Below are 22561 nucleotides of genomic sequence, written 5' to 3'. Positions count from 1 at the left end.
TACATACCTGTATAACGTAGGTAGATGACCTACATACCTGTATAACGTAGGTAGATGAGGTACATACCTGTATAACGTAGATAGATGAGGTACATACCTGTATAACGTAGGTAGAAGACCTACATACCTATATAACGTAGGTAGATGAGGTACATACCTGTATAACGTAGGTAGATGACGTACATACCTGTATAACGTAGGTAGATGACCTACATACCTGTATAACGTAGGTAGATGACCTACATACCTGTATAACGTAGGTAGATGAGGTACATACCTGTATAACGTAGGTAGAAGACCTACATACCTGTATAACGTAGGTAGATGACCTATATACCTGTATAACGTAGGTAGATGAGGTACATACCTGTATAACGTAGGTAGATGAGGTACATACCTGTATAACGTAGGTAGATGACCTACATAACGTAGGTAGATGACCTACATACCTGTATAACGTAGGTAGATGACCTACATACCTGTATAACGTAGGTAGATGAGGTACATAACGTAGGTAGATGACCTACATAACGTAGGTAGATGAGGTACATACCTGTATAACGTAGGTAGATGACCTACATACCTGTATAACGTAGGTAGATGACCTACATACCTATATAACGTAGGTAGATGAGGTACATAACGTAGGTAGATGACCTACATACCTGTATAACGTAGGTAGATGACCTACATACCTGTATAACATAGGTAGATGACCTACATAACGTAGGTAGATGAGGTACATACCTGTATAACGTTTGTAGAAGACCTACATACCTGTATAACGTAGGTAGATGACCTACATACCTGTATAACGTAGGTAGATGAGGTACATACCTGTATAACGTAGGTAGATGAGGTACATACCTGTATAACGTAGGTAGATGACCTACATACCTATATAACGTAGGTAGATGACCTACATACCTGTATAACGTAGGTAGAAGACCTACATACCTGTATAACGTAGGTAGATGAGGTACATACCTATATAACGTAGGTAGATGACCTACATACCTATATAACGTAGGTAGATGACCTACATACCTGTATAACGTAGGTAGATGACCTACATACCTATATAACGTAGGTAGATGACCTACATACCTGTATAACGTAGGTAGATGACCTACATACCTATATAACGTAGGTAGATGACCTACATACCTGTATAACGTCGGTAGATGACCTACATACCTATATAACGTAGGTAGATGACCTACATACCTGTATAACGTGGGTAGATGAGGTACATACCTGTATAACGTGGGTAGATGAGGTACATACCTGTATAAGGTAGGTAGATAACCTACATACCTATATAACGTAGGTAGATGAGGTACATACCTGTATAACGTAGGTAGATGACCTATATAACGTAGGTAGATGACCTACATACCTATATAACGTAGGTAGATGAGGTACATACCTGTATAACGTAGGTAGATGATCTACATACCTGTATAACGTAGGTAGATGAGGTACATACCTGTATAACGTAGGTAGATGAGGTACATACCTGTATAACGTAGGTAGATGACCTACATACCTATATAACGTAGGTAGATGACCTACATACCTGTATAACGTAGGTAGATGACCTACATACCTGTATAACGTAGGTAGAAGACCTACATACCTGTATAACGTAGGTAGATGAGGTACATACCTATATAACGTAGGTAGATGACCTACATACCTATATAACGTAGGTAGATGACCTACATACCTGTATAACGTAGGTAGATGACCTACATACCTATATAACGTAGGTAGATGACCTACATACCTGTATAACGTAGGTAGATGACCTACATACCTATATAACGTAGGTAGATGACCTACATACCTATATAACGTAGGTAGATGACCTACATACCTGTATAACGTAGGTAGATGACCTACATACCTATATAACGTAGGTAGATGACCTACATACCTGTATAACGTGGGTAGATGAGGTACATACCTGTAAAACGTAGGTAGATGAGGTACATACCTGTATAACGTAGGTAGATGACCTACATACCTATATAACGTAGGTAGATGAGGTACATACCTGTATAACGTAGGTAGATGACCTATATAACGTAGGTAGATTACCTACATACCTATATAACGTAGGTAGATGAGGTACATACCTGTATAACGTAGGTAGATGACCTATATAACGTAGGTAGATGACCTACATACCTATATAACGTAGGTAGATGAGGTACATACCTATATAACGTAGGTAGATGACCTACATACCTATATAACGTAGGTAGATGAGGTACATACCTATATAACGTAGGTAGATGACCTACATACCTATATAGCGTAGGTAGATGAGGTACATACCTATATAACGTAGGTAGATGACCTATATAACGTAGATAGATGCCCTACATACCTATATAACGTAGGTAGATGACCTACCTACCTATATAACGTAGGTAGATGAGGTACATACCTGTATAACGTAGGTAGATGACCTACATACCTGTATAACGTAGGTAGATGACCTACATACCTGTATAACGTAGGTAGATGACCTACATACCTATATAACGTAGGTAGATGACCTACATACCTGTATAACGTGGGTAGATGAGGTACATACCTGTATAACGTAGGTAGATGAGGTACATACCTGTATAACGTAGGTAGATGACCTACATACCTATATAACGTAGGTAGATGAGGTACATACCTGTATAACGTAGGTAGCTGAGGTACATACCTGTATAACGTAGGTAGATGACCTACATACCTATATAACGTAGGTAGATGACCTACATACCTGTATAACGTAGGTAGATGACCTACATACCTATATAACGTAGGTAGATGACCTACATACCTGTATAACGTAGGTAGATGACCTACATACCTTAATAACGTAGGTAGATGACCTACATAACGTAGGTAGATGAGGTACATACCTGTATAAAGTAGGTAGATGACCTACATACCTGTATAACGTAGGTAATGACCTACATACCTATATAACGTAGGTAGATGACCTACATACCTGTATAACGTAGGTAGATGAGGTACATACCTGTATAACGTAGGTAGATTACCTACATATCTATATAACGTAGGTAGATGACCTACATACCTGTATAACGTAGGTAGATGACCTACATACCTATATAACGTAGGTAGATGAGGTACATACCTGTATAACGTAGGTAGATGAGGTACCTACCTATATAACGTAGGTAGATGACCTACATACCTGTATAATGTAGGTAGATGACCTACATACCTGTATAACGTAGGTAGATGACCTACATACCTGTATAACGTAGGTAGATGACCTACATACCTGTATAACGTAGGTAGATGACCTACATACCTGTATAACGTAGGTAGATGACCTACATACCTGTATAACGTAGGTAGATGAGGTACATACCTGTATAACGTAGGTAGATGACCTACATACCTGTATAACGTAGGTAGATGAGGTACATAACGTAGGTAGATGACCTACATAACGTAGGTAGATGAGGTACATACCTGTATAACGTAGGTAGATGACCTACATACCTGTATAACGTAGGTAGATGAGGTACATACCTGTATAACGTTTGTAGATGACCTACATACCTGTATAACGTAGGTAGATGACCTACATACCTGTATAACGTAGGTAGATGACCTACATACCTGTATAACGTAGGTAGATGACCTACATACCTATATAACGTAGGTAGATGACCTACATACCTGTATAACGTAGGTAGATGACCTACATACCTTAATAACGTAGGTAGATGACCTACATAACGTAGGTAGATGAGGTACATACCTGTATAAAGTAGGTAGATGACCTACATACCTGTATAACGTAGGTAATGACCTACATACCTATATAACGTAGGTAGATGACCTACATACCTGTATAACGTAGGTAGATGAGGTACATACCTGTATAACGTAGGTAGATTACCTACATATCTATATAACGTAGGTAGATGACCTACATACCTGTATAACGTAGGTAGATGACCTACATACCTATATAACGTAGGTAGATGAGGTACATACCTGTATAACGTAGGTAGATGAGGTACCTACCTATATAACGTAGGTAGATGACCTACATACCTGTATAACGTAGGTAGATGACCTACATACCTGTATAACGTAGGTAGATGACCTACATACCTGTATAACGTAGGTAGATGACCTACATACCTGTATAACGTAGGTAGATGACCTACATACCTGTATAACGTAGGTAGATGACCTACATACCTGTATAACGTAGGTAGATGAGGTACATACCTGTATAACGTAGGTAGATGACCTACATACCTGTATAACGTAGGTAGATGAGGTACATAACGTAGGTAGATGACCTACATAACGTAGGTAGATGAGGTACATACCTGTATAACGTAGGTAGATGACCTACATACCTGTATAACGTAGGTAGATGAGGTACATACCTGTATAACGTTTGTAGATGACCTACATACCTGTATAACGTAGGTAGATGACCTACATACCTGTATAACGTAGGTAGATGACCTACATACCTATATAACGTAGGTAGATGAGGTACATAACGTAGGTAGATGATCTACATACCTATATAACGTAGGTAGATGAGGTACATAACGTAGGTAGATGACCTACATACCTGTATAACGTAGGTAGAAGACCTACATACCTGTATAACGTAGGTAGAAGACCTACATACCTGTATAACGTAGGTAGATGAGGTACATACCTGTATAACGTAGGTAGATGACCTACATACCTGTATAACGTAGGTAGATGACCTACATACCTGTATAACGTAGGGAGATGAGGTACATACCTGTATAACGTAGGTAGATGACCTACATACCTGTATAACGTGGGTAGATGAGGTACATACCTGTATAACGTAGGTAGATGAGGTACATACCTGTATAACGTAGGTAGATGACCTACATACCTATATAACGTAGGTAGATGAGGTACATACCTGTATAACGTAGGTAGCTGAGGTACATACCTGTATAACGTAGGTAGATGACCTACATACCTATATAACGTAGGTAGATGACCTACATACCTGTATAACGTAGGTAGATGACCTACATACCTATATAACGTAGGTAGATGACCTACATACCTGTATAACGTAGGTAGATGACCTACATACCTATATAACGTAGGTAGATGACCTACATACCTGTATAACGTAGGTAGATGACCTACATACCTATATAACGTAGGTAGATGACCTACATACCTGTATAACGTAGGTAGATGACCTACATACCTTAATAACGTAGGTAGATGACCTACATAACGTAGGTAGATGAGGTACATACCTGTATAAAGTAGGTAGATGAGGTACATACCTGTATAACGTAGGTAGATGACCTACATACCTGTATAACGTAGGTAATGACCTACATACCTATATAACGTAGGTAGATGACCTACATACCTGTATAACGTAGGTAGATGAGGTACATACCTGTATAACGTAGGTAGATTACCTACATACCTATATAACGTAGGTAGATGACCTACATACCTGTATAACGTAGGTAGATGACCTACATACCTATATAACGTAGGTAGATGACCTACATACCTGTATAACGTAGGTAGATGACCTACATACCTGTATAACGTAGGTAGATGAGGTACATACCTGTATAACGTAGGTAGATGACCTACATACCTGTATAACGTAGGTAGATGAGGTACATACCTGTATAACGTAGGTAGATGACCTACATACCTGTATAACGTAGGTAGATGAGGTACATAACGTAGGTAGATGACCTACATAACGTAGGTAGATGAGGTACATACCTGTATAACGTAGGTAGATGACCTACATACCTGTATAACGTAGGTAGATGAGGTACATACCTGTATAACGTAGGTAGATGACCTACATACCTGTATAACGTAGGTAGATGACCTACATACCTATATAACGTAGGTAGATGAGGTACATAACGTAGGTAGATGACCTACATACCTGTATCACGTAGGTAGAAGACCTACATACCTGTATAACGTAGGTAGATGAGGTACATACCTGTATAACGTAGGTAGATGACCTACATACCTGTATAACGTAGGTAGATGACCTACATACCTATATAACGTAGGTAGATGAGGTACATAACGTAGGTAGATGACGTACATACCTGTATAACGTAGGTAGAAGACCTACATACCTGTATAATACCTATAACGTAGGTAGATGACCTACATACCTGTATAACGTAGGTAGAAGACCTACATACCTGTATAACGTAGGTAGAAGACCTACATACCTATATAACACAGGTAGATGACCTACATACCTGTATAACGTAGGTAGATGACCTACATACCTGTATAACGTAGGTAGAAGACCTACATACCTGTATAACGTAGGTAGATGACCTACATACCTGTATAACGTAGGTAGATGAGGTACATACCTGTATAACGTAGGTAGATGAGGTACATACCTGTATAACGTAGGTAGATGACCTACATACCTGTATAACGTAGGTAGATGACCTACATACCTGTATAACGTAGGGAGATGAGGTACATACCTGTATAACGTAGGTAGATGACCTACATACCTGTATAACATAGGTAGATGACCTACATAACGTAGGTAGATGAGGTACATACCTGTATAACGTTTGTAGAAGACCTACATACCTGTATAAAGTAGGTAGATGAGGTACATACCTGTATAACGTAGGTAGATGACCTACATACCTGTATAACGTAGGTAGATGACCTACATACCTGTATAACGTAGGTAGATGACCTACATACCTGTATAACGTAGGTAGATGAGGTACATACCTGTATAACGTAGGTAGATGACCTACATACCTATATAACGTAGGTAGATGAGGTACATACCTGTATAACGTAGGTAGAAGACCTACATACCTGTATAACGTAGGTAGATGAGGTACATACCTGTATAACGTAGGTAGAAGACCTACATACCTGTATAACGTAGGTAGATGAGGTACATACCTGTATAACGTAGGTAGATGAGGTACATACCTGTATAACGTAGGTAGATGACCTACATACCTGTATAACGTAGGTAGATGAGGTACATACCTGTATAACGTAGGTAGAAGACCTACATACCTGTATAACGTAGGTAGATGAGGTACATATCTATATAACGTAGGTAGATGAGGTACATACCTGTATAACGTAGGTAGATGACCTACATACCTGTATAACGTAGGTAGATGAGGTACATACCTGTATAACGTAGGTAGAAGACCTACATACCTGTATAACGTAGGTAGATGAGGTACATACCTGTATAACGTAGGTAGATGAGGTACATACCTGTATAACGTAGGTAGATGACCTACATACCTGTATAACGTAGGTAGATGACCTACATACCTATATAACGTAGGTAGATGAGGTACATACCTGTATAACGTAGGTAGATGACTTACATACCTGTATAACGTAGGTGGATGACCTACATACCTATATAACGTAGGTAGATGACCTACATACCTGTATAACGTAGGTAGATGAGGTACATACCTGTATAACGTAGGTAGATGAGGTACATACCTGTATAACGTAGGTAGATGACCTACATATCTATATAACGTAGGTAGATGACCTACATACCTGTATAACGTAGGTAGATGAGGTACATACCTGTATAACGTAGGTAGAAGACCTACATACCTGTATAACGTAGATAGATGAGGTACATACCTATATAACGTAGATAGATGAGGTACATACCTGTATAACGTAGGTAGATGACCTACATACCTATATAACGTAGGTAGATGACCTACATACCTGTATAACGTAGGTAGATGAGGTACATACCTGTATAACGTAGGTAGATGACCTACATACCTGTATAACATAGGTAGATGACCTACATACCTATATAACGTAGGTAGATGACCTACATACCTATATAACGTAGGTAGATGACCTACATACCTGTATAACGTAGGTAGATGAGGTACATACCTGTATAACGTAGGTAGATGACCTACATACCTGTATAACGTAGGTAGATGACCTACATACCTATATAACGTAGGTAGATGACCTACATACCTGTATAACGTAGGTAGATGACCTACATACCTGTATAACGTAGGTAGATGACCTACATACCTGTATAACGTAGGTAGATGACCTATATAACGTAGGTAGATGACCTACATACCTGTATAACGTAGGTAGATGACCTACATACCTATATAACGTAGGTAGATGACCTACATACCTATATAACGTAGGTAGATGACCTACATACCTGTATAACGTGGGTAGATGACCTACATACCTGTATAACGTAGGTAGAAGACCTACATACCTGTATAATACCTATAACGTAGGTAGATGACCTACATACCTGTATAACGTAGGTAGAAGACCTACATACCTGTATAATACCTATAACGTAGGTAGATGAGGTACATACCTGTATAATACCTATAACGTAGGTAGATGAGGTACATACCTGTATAACGTAGGTAGATGACCTACATACCTGTATAACGTAGGTAGATGAGGTACATACCTATATAACGTAGGTAGATGACCTACATACCTGTATAACGTAGGTAGATGACCTACATATCTATATAACGTAGGTAGATGACCTACATACCTATATAACGTAGATAGATTACCTACATACCTGTATAACGTAGGTAGATGAGGTACATACCTATATAACGTAGGTAGATGACCTACATACCTGTATAACGTAGGTAGATGACCTACATATCTATATAACGTAGGTAGATGACCTACATACCTGTATAACGTAGGTAGATGAGGTACATACCTGTATAACGTAGGTAGAAGACCTACATACCTGTATAACGTAGGTAGAAGACCTACATACCTATATAACGTAGGTAGAAGACCTACATACCTGTATAACGTAGGTAGAAGACCTACATACCTATATAACGTAGGTAGAAGACCTACATACCTGTATAACGTAGGTAGATGACCTACATACCTATATAACGTAGGTAGATGACCTACATACCTGTATAACGTAGGTAGATGACCTACATACCTGTATAATACCTATAACGTAGGTAGATGAGGTACATACCTGTATAACGTAGGTAGATGACCTACATACCTATATAACGTAGGTAGAAGACCTACATACCTGTATAACGTAGGTAGAAGACCTACATACCGGTATAACGTAGGTAGAAGACCTACATACCTATATAACGTAGGTAGAAGACCTACATACCTATATAACGTAGGTAGAAGACCTACATACCTGTATAACATAGGTAGAAGACCTACATACCTGTATAACATAGGTAGAAGACCTACATACCTATATAACGTAGGTAGAAGACCTACATACCTGTATAACGTAGGTAGAAGACCTACATACCTATATAACGTAGGTAGAAGACCTACATACCTGTATAACGTAGGTAGAAGACCTACATACCTGTATAACGTAGGTAGAAGACCTACATACCTATATAACGTAGGTAGAAGACCTACATACCTATATAACGTAGGTAGAAGACCTACATACCTGTATAACGTAGGTAGATGACCTACATACCTATATAACGTAGGTAGATGACCTACATACCTGTATAACGTAGGTAGATGACCTACATACCTGTATAATACCTATAACGTAGGTAGATGAGGTACATACCTGTATAACGTAGGTAGATGACCTACATACCTGTATAATACCTATAACGTAGGTAGATGACGTACATACCTGTATAACGTAGGTAGATGAGGTACATACCTGTATAATACCTGTAACGTAGGTAGATGACCTACATACCTGTATAATACCTATAACGTAGGTAGATGACCTACATACCTGTATAATACCTATAACGTAGGTAGATGACCTACATACCTGTATAACGTAGGTAGATGACCTACATACCTGTATAACGTAGGTAGATGACCTACATACCTATATAACGTAGGTAGATGACCTACATACCTGTATAATACCTATAACGTAGGTAGATGACCTACATACCTGTATAATACCTATAACGTAGGTAGATGAGGTACATACCTGTATAACGTAGGTAGATGACCTACATACCTGTATAACGTAGGTAGATGACGTACATACCTGTATAACGTAGGTAGATGAGGTACATACCTGTATAATACCTGTAACGTAGGTAGATGACCTACATACCTGTATAATACCTATAACGTAGGTAGATGACCTACATACCTGTATAATACCTATAACGTAGGTAGATGACCTACATACCTGTATAACGTAGGTAGATGACCTACATACCTGTATAACGTAGGTAGATGACGTACATACCTGTATAACGTAGGTAGAAGACCTACATACCTGTATAATACCTATAACGTAGGTAGATGACCTACATACCTGTATAATACCTATAACGTAGGTAGATGAGGTACATACCTGTATAACGTAGGTAGATGACCTACATACCTGTATAACGTAGGTAGATGACGTACATACCTGTATAACGTAGGTAGATGAGGTACATACCTGTATAATACCTATAACGTAGGTAGATGAGGTACATACCTGTATAACGTAGGTAGATGACGTACATACCTATATAACGTAGGTAGATGAGGTACATACCTGTATAACGTAGGTAGATGACCTACATACCTATATAACGTAGGTAGATGACCTACATACCTGTATAACGTAGGTAGATGAGGTACATACCTGTATAACGTGGGTAGATGACCTACATACCTATATAACGTAGGTAGATGACCTACATACCTGTATAACGTAGGTAGATGACCTACATACCTGTATAACGTAGGTAGATGACGTACATACCTGTATAACGTAGGTAGATGAGGTACATACCTGTATAACGTAGGTAGATGACCTATATAACGTAGGTAGAAGACCTACATACCTGTATAACGTAGGTAGATGACGCCACACAAAATACAGCGTTACACAGAACAAAAAGCAGAAAAACACAAGAGCGCTACACACTTCTAACAACTAAACAAGTTCAAGTCCAGCAGTCATTTGAAAAGAGTAAGATCATTTCTACGAGACAACTCAATGGTGAAATCCATTAAAGCCAAGATACTGGAATTCATTGGCCTTGACAATCATCCGTTCTCTGTCGTGGATGATGTTGAGCTACTTGTTATGGGCGTCACTGCTATTAGCTTCACGACTAACATTTGGACCAGCGATGTCAGCCCCATGAGCATGCTGAGTCTGGCAGCTCAGTGGGTCAACGAGGATTTCGTACTGAGGAAAGCCGTATTGCATGCATTTCAATGGCATTTGAGAACATGTTTGAAACATGAACACACTCCTAGTGCCATTCGAACAACTGACTTGAGAAATAAGCTCATCAACTGTGTCTGCAGCAGATGTGATAACCTCTGTCATGGCATTGAAATGCCTGCTCAACAAAACTGCCCACACAGACCGTGGGGTTAACTTGCAAAAGTACTCTACAAGAGGCTGTGAAAAACCGATTTAGTGGCATTCTCTCTGAGCCTCTTTGCTGTGTCTCCACCATGCTCGATGCTAGGTACAAGGACCACTACTTCTTTAACAGGCATTCTCTCTGAGCCTCATTACTGTGTCTCCACCATGCTGGATGTTAGGTACAAGGACCGCTACTTCTTTAACAGGCATTCTCTCTGAGCCTCTTGACTGTGTCTCCACCATGCTCGATGCTAGGTACAAGGACCACTACTTCTTTAACAGGCATTCTCTCTGAGCCTCATTACTGTGTCTCCACCATGCTGGATGTTAGGTACAAGGACCGCTACTTCTTTAACAGGCATTCTCTCTGAGCCTCTTGACTGTGTCTCCACCATGCTCGATGCTAGGTACAAGGACCACTACTTCTTTAACAGGCATCATTAATCATTAATTAACATGCATTGATATTCATAGGACTCATATTTATAGGGAAACTAACACTTTAAAGCACTTCTGGGAACAGTCCCTGACAGACGTCAGCAACTGTGTGTTACCATGCCTTCCCCAAATATAGATGTCAAATGATATTTATGGGGTAGAATATAGATTTCCTTTCAGTCCCAAAAAGCACCCTTCCTTGGTCACTTAAGACTGGGTGGGGAATGGATGGAATTGACTTCAAAGAGAGAGAGAGAGAGACAGACAGAAACAGAAAGAGAGAGAGGGAGAGAGAGAGAGACAGAGAGAGAGAGAGAGAGAGAGAGAGAGAGAGAGACAGAGAGAGAGAGAGAGAGAGAGAGAGAGAGACAGAAACAGAAAGAGGGAGAGAGAGAGAGAGATACAGAGAGAGAGAGACAGAGAGACAGAGAGAGAGAGAGACAGAGACAGAGAGAGAGAGAGACAGAGAGAGAGAGACAAAGAGAGAGAGACAGAGAGAGAGAGACAGAGAGAGAGACAGAGAGAGAGACAGAGAGAGAGAGACAGAGAGAGAGAGACAGAGAGAGAGAGACAGAGAGAGAGACAGAGAGAGAGAGACAGAGAGAGAGAGAGAGAGAGAGAGAGAGAGAGAGAGAGAGAGCACAGACAGTTATAAATGAAGACAACCTAAGGACTCCAGAGTAAACAAGACAGGAGATTCTGAGGCTTGTTATGTTCACTACTCCAGGCTGTCAAATAGACTACAACCACCTCTCCTTTTTCTCTCCATCATCAGATGGTTCATAGACAATATTTAGTTTTTTATGGTACAACAGAAAGTATTATTTTAACAGCAGTCATTAATCTGTTAAAGCCGATAAAAGCCTTTCCAGGGAGTTTTTCCACATAGCCTGGTTCCTCTCTAGGTTTCTTCCTTTCCAGGGAGTTTTTCCACATAGCCTGGTTCCTCTCTAGGTTTCTTCCTTTCCAGGGAGTTTTTCCACATAGCCTGGTTCCTCTCTAGGTTTCTTCCTTTCTAGGGGAGTTGTTCCTCATAGCCTGGTTCCTCTCTAGGTTTCTTCCTTTCTAGTAAGTTTCTCCTCATAGCCTGGTTCCTCTCTAGGTTTCTTCCTTTCCAGGGAGTTTTTCCTCATAGCCTGGTTCCTCTCTAGGTTTCTTCCTTTCCAGGGAGTTTTTCCTCATAGCCTGGTTCCTCTCTAGGTTCCTCTCTAGGTTTCTTCCTTTCTAGGGAGTTTTTCCACATAGCCTGGTTCCTCTCTAGGTTTCTTCCTAGGTTTTGGCCTTTCTAGGGAGTTTTTCCTAGCCACCGTGCTTCTACACCTGCATTGCTTGCTGTTTGGGGTTTTAGGCTGGGTTTCTGTACAGCACTTTGAGATGTCAGCTGATGTACGAAGGGCTATATAAATACATTTGATTTGATTTGACCATCGAAGGGGCGTAGACTTCGACTTCAGAGAAAAATGTTGAGTGAACGAACAGCCAAACAAACCATCGTCTAAATGTCGGGAATAACACATTTCCCTGGGTCCTCCCACACCTCTGACCCCTGACCCCTGACTCCTTTCATTTAGTTCCAGGTTTCCCTGTGACCACACCACTGCTGTAGGCCTAATGCTGTTTCATGCTGTGGTCATATTGCCTAAATTAGTTCACAAAGCAGAACCTCAAATCGGTTGGCATACCGAAGTGCACTACACAGGGAATAGGGTGCCAATTGGGACACTATATAGGGAATAGGGTGCCAATTGGGACACTAAATAGGGAATAGGGTGCCATTTGAGACACTAAATAGGGAATAGGGTGCCATTTGAGACACTAAATAGGGAATAGGGTGCCATTTGAGACACTAAATAGGGAATATGGTGTCATTTGGGACACACCCTCAGTGTTGTGGAGGCACACAGATCTGGAATCAGTTTGATTGTGCTTTTATCTTAAAGGGGCTCCTCAAGGTTATCAACCCCCTAAACTATCTCCCTACCACCACTATGATACGTACTGGATTTAAGAGCTGAGGAGTTGACCTCTATCTCTCCTCCTCTGATTGGCTGGAAGACGGAGACCTCGGCGTCATAGGGGTCTTGGCTGGTTCTTCCTGTTACTCCTGCTCTGGGACTCACAGCTCCTCTCCGCTGGGCCTCCTGCTCCTCATAGACGGCCATCAGCTAAACAGAGAGATAGGGATGGAGATAGGGATGGAGAGAGGGAGAGGGAGAGGAGAGGAGAGGAGAGGAGAGGAGAGGAGAGGAGAGAGAGAGAGAGAGAGAGGAGAAAGGAGGAGAGGAGAGAACAGAGAGAAGAGAGGAGAAAGGAGGAGAGAGGAGAAAGGAGGAGAGAGGAGAGGAGAAAGGAGGAGAGAGGAGAAAGGAGGAGAGAGGAGAGGAGAGGAGAAAGGAGGAGAGGAGAAAGGAGAAGAGAGGAGAGAACAGAGAGAAGAGAGGAGAAAGGAGGAGAGAGGAGAAAGGAGGAGAGAGGAGAGGAGAAAGGAGGAGAGAGGAGAAAGGAGGAGAAAGAAGGAGAGAGGAGAAAGGAGGAGAGAGGAGAAAGGAGGAGAAAGGAGGAGAGAGGAGAAAGGAGAGAGGAGGAGAGAGGAGAAAGGAGGAGAGAGGAGGAGAGAGGAGAAAGGAGGAGAAAGGAGGAGAAAGGAGAAAGGAGGAGAAAGGAGGAGAAAGGAGGAGAGAGGAGAAAGGAGGAGAGAGCTTTTATTTCACACTGCTCATCAGAAAAACACAGGAAACACAATAGAAGATGGTGACAGAGGTTTGAGCAACACAGTAGCTGTGATTTCAATAGGCCCCGAGACAACTAGCCAATCATGTCTTCAGACTACAGTAGCTGTGATTTAAATAGGACCCGAGACAACTAGCCAATCATGTCATCAGACTACAGTAGCTGTGATTTAAATAGGCCCCGAGACAACTAGCCAATCATGTCTTCAGACTACAGTAGCTGTGATTTAAATAGGACCCGAGACAACTAGCCAATCATGTCATCAGACTACAGTAGCTGTGATTTAAATAGGACCCGAGACAACTAGCCAATCATGTCTTCAGACTACAGTAGCTGTGATTTAAATAGGCCCGAGACAACTAGCCAATCATGTCTACAGACTACAGTAGCTGTGATTTAAATAGGACCCGAGACAACTAGCCAATCATGTCTTCAGACTACAGTAGCTGTGATTTAAATAGGCCCCGAGACAACTAGCCAATCATGTCATCAGACTACAGTAGCTGTGATTTAAATAGGCCCTGAGACAACTAGCCAATCATGTCTTCAGACTACAGTAGCTGTGAGCTCCCCCAGCTACAGTAGAGACAGTGTAATCTGTACAGCTCCCCCGGCTACAGTAGAGACAGTGTAATCTGTACAGCTCCCCCAGCTACAGTAGAGACAGTGTAATCTGTACAGCTCCCCCAGCTACAGTAGAGACAGTATAATCTGTACAGCTCCCCCAGCTACAGTAGAGACAGTATAATCTGTACAGCTCCCCCAGCTACAGTAGAGACAGTGTAATCTGTACAGCTCCCCCAGCTACAGTAGAGACAGTGTAATCTGTACAGCTCCCCCGGCTACAGTAGAGACAGTGTAATCTGTACAGCTCCCCCAGCTACAGTAGAGACAGTGTAATCTGTACAGCTTCCCCAGCTACAGTAGAGACAGTGTAATCTGTACAGCTCCCCCAGCTACAGTAGAGACAGTGGAATCTGTACAGCTCCCCCAGCTACAGTAGAGACAGTGTAATCTGTACAGCTCCCCCGGCTACAGTAGAGACAGTGTAATCTGTACAGCTCCCCCAGCTACAGTAGAGACAGTGTAATCTGTACAGCTCCCCCAGCTACAGTAGAGACAGTGGAATCTGTACAGCTCCCCCAGCTACAGTAGAGACAGTGTAATCTGTACAGCTCCCCCGGCTACAGTAGAGACAGTGTAATCTGTACAGCTCCCCCAGCTACAGTAAAGACAGTGGAATCTGTACAGCTCCCCCAGCTACAGTAGAGACAGTGTAATCTGTACAGCTCCCCCGGCTACAGTAGAGACAGTGTAATCTGTACAGCTCCCCCAGCTACAGTAGAGACAGTGTAGTCTGTACAGCTCCCCCAGCTACAGTAGAGACAGTGTAGTCTGTACAGCTCCCCCAGCTACAGTAGAGACAGTGGAATCTGTACAGCTCCCCCAGCTACAGTAGAGACAGTGTAATCTGTACAGCTCCCCCGGCTACAGTAGAGACAGTGTAATCTGTACAGCTCCCCCGGCTACAGTAGAGACAGTGTAATCTGTACAGCTCCCCCGGCTACAGTAGAGACAGTGTAATCTGTACAGCTCCCCCGGCTACAGTAGAGACAGTGTAATCTGTACAGCTCCCCCGGCTACAGTAGAGACAGTGTAATCTGTACAGCTCCCCCGGCTACAGTAGAGACAGTATAATCTGTACAGCTCCCCCAGCTACAGTAGAGACAGTATAATCTGTACAGCTCCCCCAGCTACAGTAGAGACAGTGTAATCTGTACAGCTCCCCCAGCTACAGTAGAGACAGTGTAATCTGTACAGCTCCCCCGGCTACAGTAGAGACAGTGTAATCTGTACAGCTCCCCCAGCTACAGTAGAGACAGTGTAATCTGTACAGCTTCCCCAGCTACAGTAGAGACAGTGTAATCTGTACAGCTCCCCCAGCTACAGTAGAGACAGTGGAATCTGTACAGCTCCCCCAGCTACAGTAGAGACAGTGTAATCTGTACAGCTCCCCCGGCTACAGTAGAGACAGTGTAATCTGTACAGCTCCCCCAGCTACAGTAGAGACAGTGGAATCTGTACAGCTCCCCCAGCTACAGTAGAGACAGTATAATCTGTACAGCTCCCCCGGCTACAGTAGAGACAGTGTAATCTGTACAGCTCCCCCAGCTACAGTAGAGACAGTGGAATCTGTACAGCTCCCCCAGCTACAGTAGAGACAGTGTAATCTGTACAGCTCCCCCGGCTACAGTAGAGACAGTGTAATCTGTACAGCTCCCCCAGCTACAGTAGAGACAGTGTAATCTGTACAGCTCCCCCAGCTACAGTAGAGACAGTGTAATCTGTACAGCTCCCCCGGCTACAGTAGAGACAGTGGAATCTGTACAGCTCCCCCAGCTACAGTAGAGACAGTGTAATCTGTACAGCTCCCCCGGCTACAGTAGAGACAGTGTAATCTGTACAGCTCCCCCAGCTACAGTAGAGACAGTGTAATCTGTACAGCTCCCCCAGCTACAGTAGAGACAGTGGAATCTGTACAGCTCCCCCGGATAAATCAACTTGGATTTGCTGCGCCATTAAAGTATCAAAACAGTGTTTACCTTGTGGATCAGGACACTATAGAGAACGTCCAAGGAGCCCAGCATGTCGATTTACAGACAGTCGTCCAATCAGGTCAGCTGTCTGTGTGAGTGGCTCTGTTATATATACCTCTATCTCTTCCGCCTAGTGACCAGACCACTGACTCTGCAGTTAGTTACAGTTAATACCACCACACCACTGTTCTAGGGACCTCTAGGTCAGGTACAGTGTGTGTGTGTGTGTGTGTGTGTGTGTGTGTGTGTGTGTGTGTGTGTGTGTGCGCGCGCATGGGGGGTGCTCTAAAATGCACCCTATTCCCTATATAGTGCACTACTTTAGCTCAGAACCCCATGGCACCCTATTCCCTATATAGTGCACTACTTTAGCCCAGAACCCTATGGCACCCTATTCCCTATATAGTGCACTACTTTAGACCAGGGCCAATATGGGTTCCATTCGGGACACGGTCTGTGTTTGTGTTCTAGGGGCTTCCAGGCTCCATGTGAGGGGTGGGGCCCACTGAATAGAGGGACCACAGTGTTTATACATCTATACACACAGCACACAGAAAGAGGATTTTACCAGCAAAGGCAGAGGCTTCCTGCAAGCACTGGCACGTAACACACACACACACACACACACAACCGGCCCAAACCCACACGCAGGTATAAACCTACAAATCAACAACACATTACATACAGAGAGAACTGGGGAACAAGTCAACCTGGCCAAAATATACACCAGCCCAGAACCTACCAATATACCCCAGCCCAGAGCCTACCAATATACCCCAGCCCAGAGCCTACCAATATACCCCAGCCCAGAGCCTACCAATATACCCCCGCCCAGAGCCTACCAATATACCCCAGCCCAGAGCCTACCAATATACCCCAGCCCAGAGCCTACCAATATACCCCAGCCCAGAGCCTACCAATATACCCCCGCCCAGAGCCTACCAATATACCCCAGCCCAGAGCCTACCAATATACCCCAGCCCAGAGCCTACCAATATACCCCAGCCCAGAGCCTACCAATATACCACAGCCCAGAGCCTACCAATATACACCACAGCCCAGAGCCTACCAATATACCACAGCCCAGAGCCTACCAATATACACCACAGCCCAGAACCTACCAATATACCACAGCCCAGAGCCTACCAATATGCACCACAGCCCAGAGCCTACCAATTTACCACAGCCCAGAGCCTACCAATATGCACCACAGCCCAGAACCTACCAATATACCACAGCCCAGAACCTACCAATATACACCACAGCCCAGAGCCTACCAATATACACCACAGCCCAGAACCTACCAATATACCACAGCCCAGAACCTACCAATATACACCACAGCCCAGAACCTACCAATATACCACAGCCCAGAGCCTACCAATATGCACCAGAGCCCAGAACCTACCAATATACACCACAGCCCAGAACCTACCAATATACACCACAGCCCAGAGCCTACCAATATACCACAGCCCAGAGCCTACCAATATACACCACAGCCCAGAGCCTACCAATATACACCACAGCCCAGAGCCTACCAATATACACCCCAGCCCAGAGCCTACCAATATACACCAAAGCCCAGAACCTACCAATATACACCCCAGCCCAGAGCCTACCAATATACACCCCAGCCCAGAGCCTACCAATATACACCCCAGCCCAGAGCCTACCAATATACACCACAGCCCAGAGCCAACCAATATACACCACAGCCCAGAGCCTACCAATATACCAGAGCCCAGAGCCTACCAATATACACCACAGCCCAGAGCCTACCAATATACACCACAGCCCAGAGCCTACCAATATACCACAGCCCAGAACCTACCAATATACCACAGCCCAGAACCTACCAATATACCCCAGCCCAGAACCTACCAATACAGACCACAGCCCAGAGCCTACCAATATACACCACAGCCCAGAACCTACCAATATACCACAGCCCAGAGCCTACCAATATACCACAGCCCAGAGCCTACCAATACACACCACAGCCCAGAACCTACCAATATACACCACAGCCCAGAACCTACCAATATACACCACAGCCCAGAACCTACCAATATACACCACAGCCCAGAACCTACCAATATACACCACAGCCCAGAGCCTACCAATATACCAGAGCCCAGAACCTACCAATATACACCACAGCCCAGAACCTACCAATATACACCACAGCCCAGAGCCTACCAATACACACCCCAACCCAGAGCCTACCAATATACACCACAGCCCAGAAACTACCAATATACACCACAGCCCAGAACCTACCAATATACACCACAGCCCAGAACCTACCAATATACACCACAGCCCAGAACCTACCAATATACACCACAGCCCAGAACCTACCAATATACACCACAGCCCAGAACCTACCAATATACACCACAGCCCAGAACCTACCAATATACACCACAGCCCAGAACCTACCAATATACACCACAGCCCAGAACCTACCAATATACACCACAGCCCAGAACCTACCAATATACACCACAGCCCAGAACCTACCAATATACACCACAGCCCAGAACCTCCCAATATACACCACAGCCCAGAACCTACCAATATACACCACAGCCCAGAACCTACCAATATACACCACAGCCCAGAACCTACCAATATACACCACAGCCCAGAACCTACCAATATACACCACAGCCCAGAACCTACCAATATACACCACAGCCCAGAGCCTACCAATATACCAGAGCCCAGAACCTACCAATATACACCACAGCCCAGAGCCTACCAATATACACCACAGCCCAGAACCTACCAATATACACCACAGCCCAGAGCCTACCAATACACACCCCAACCCAGAGCCTACCAATATACACCACAGCCCAGAACCTACCAATATACACCACAGCCCAGAACCTACCAATATACACCACAGCCCAGAACCTACCAATATACACCACAGCCCAGAACCTACCAATATACACCACAGCCCAGAACCTACCAATATACACCACAGCCCAGAACCTACCAATATACACCACAGCCCAGAACCTACCAATATACACCACAGCCCAGAACCTACCAATATACACCACAGCCCAGAACCTACCAATATACACCACAGCCCAGAACCTACCAATATACACCACAGCCCAGAACCTACCAATATACACCACAGCCCAGAACCTACCAATATACACCACAGACCAGAACCTACCAATATACACCACAGCCCAGAACCTACCAATATACACCACAGCCCAGAACCTACCAATATACACCACAGCCCAGAACCTACCAATATACACCACAGCCCAGAACCTACCAATATACACCACAGCCCAGAACCTACCAATATACACCACAGCCCAGAACCTACCAATATACACCACAGCCCAGAACCTACCAATATACACCACAGCCCAGAACCTACCAATATACACCACAGCCCAGAACCTACCAATATACACCACAGCCCAGAACCTACCAATACACACCACAGCCCAGAACCTACCAATATACACCACAGCCCAGAACCTACCAATACACACCACAGCCCAGAACCTACCAATATACACCACAGCCCAGAACCTACCAATATACACCACAGCCCAGAACCTACCAATATACACCACAGCCCAGAACCTACCAATATACACCACAGCCCAGAACCTACCAATATACACCACAGCCCAGAACCTACCAATATACACCACAGCCCAGAACCTACCAATATACACCACAGCCCAGAACCTACCAATATACACCACAGCCCAGAACCTACCAATATACACCACAGCCCAGAACCTACCAATATACCACAGCCCAGAACCTACCAATATACACCACAGCCCAGAACCTACCAATATACACCACAACCCAGAACCTACCAATATACACCACAGCCCAGAACCTACCAATATACACCACAGCCCAGAACCTACCAATATACACCACAGCCCAGAACCTACCAATATACACCACAGCCCAGAACCTACCAATATACACCACAGCCCAGAACCTACCAATATACACCACAGCCCAGAACCTACCAATATACCACAGCCCAGAACCTACCAATATACACCACAGCCCAGAGCCTACCAATATACACCACAGCCCAGAACCTACCAATATACACCACAGCCCAGAGCCTACCAATACACACCCCAACCCAGAGCCTACCAATATACACCACAGCCCAGAACCTACCAATATACACCACAGCCCAGAACCTACCAATATACACCACAGCCCAGAACCTACCAATATACACCACAGCCCAGAACCTACCAATATACACCACAGCCCAGAACCTACCAATATACACCACAGCCCAGAACCTACCAATATACACCACAGCCCAGAACCTACCAATATACACCACAGCCCAGAACCTACCAATATACACCACAGCCCAGAACCTACCAATATACACCACAGCCCAGAACCTACCAATATACACCACAGCCCAGAACCTACCAATATACACCACAGCCCAGAACCTACCAATATACACCACAGCCCAGAACCTACCAATATACACCACAGCCCAGAACCTACCAATATACACCACAGCCCAGAACCTACCAATATACACCACAGCCCAGAACCTACCAATATACACCACAGCCCAGAACCTACCAATATACACCACAGCCCAGAACCTACCAATATACACCACAGCCCAGAACCTTCCAATACACACCACAGCCCAGAACCTACCAATATACACCACAGCCCAGAACCTACCAATACACACCACAGCCCAGAACCTACCAATATACACCACAGCCCAGAACCTACCAATATACACCACAGCCCAGAACCTACCAATATACACCACAGCCCAGAACCTACCAATATACACCACAGCCCAGAACCTACCAATATACACCACAGCCCAGAACCTACCAATATACACCACAGCCCAGAACCTACCAATATACACCACAGCCCAGAACCTACCAATATACACCACAGCCCAGAACCTACCAATATACACCACAGCCCAGAACCTACCAATATACACCACAGCCCAGAACCTACCAATATACCACAGCCCAGAACCTACCAATATACACCACAGCCCAGAACCTACCAATATACACCACAGCCCAGAACCTACCAATATACACCACAGCCCAGAACCTACCAATATACACCACAGCCCAGAACCTACCAATATACACCACAGCCCAGAACCTACCAATATACACCACAGCCCAGAACCTACCAATACACACCACAGCCCAGAACCTACCAATATACCACAGCCCAGAACCTACCAATATACACCACAGCCCAGAACCTACCAATATACACCACAGCCCAGAACCTACCAATATACCAGAGCAATATC

General features: G+C 43.8%; 1 protein-coding gene across 10 annotated transcripts in view; it reads right to left on the bottom strand.

Moving 5' to 3' along the window:
* The window catches only part of pard3bb (par-3 family cell polarity regulator beta b), a 539900-nt gene that overhangs the window by 435562 nt on the left and 81777 nt on the right, over window positions 1–22561 (bottom strand). For 8 of the 10 annotated variants that reach the window (XM_090230480.1, XM_090230482.1, XM_090230481.1 and 5 more), the window contains exon 3: window positions 13890–14055. In XM_090230480.1, coding sequence (XP_090086606.1) covers window positions 13890–14055 — 166 coding nt within the window. Of the gene's footprint in view, window positions 1–13889; window positions 14056–17223; window positions 17393–22561 lie in introns of those variants that run through there. The other 2 variants (XM_090230490.1, XM_090230489.1) reach the window with 2 other exon arrangements.

The sequence above is a fragment of the Oncorhynchus mykiss genome, chromosome 3 (assembly GCF_057628025.1).
Source record: "Oncorhynchus mykiss isolate SJ-2025 chromosome 3, ASM5762802v1, whole genome shotgun sequence".
Classification (NCBI taxonomy): domain Eukaryota; kingdom Metazoa; phylum Chordata; class Actinopteri; order Salmoniformes; family Salmonidae; genus Oncorhynchus; species Oncorhynchus mykiss.
This window is presented reverse-complemented; position numbering and strand designations above follow the sequence as displayed.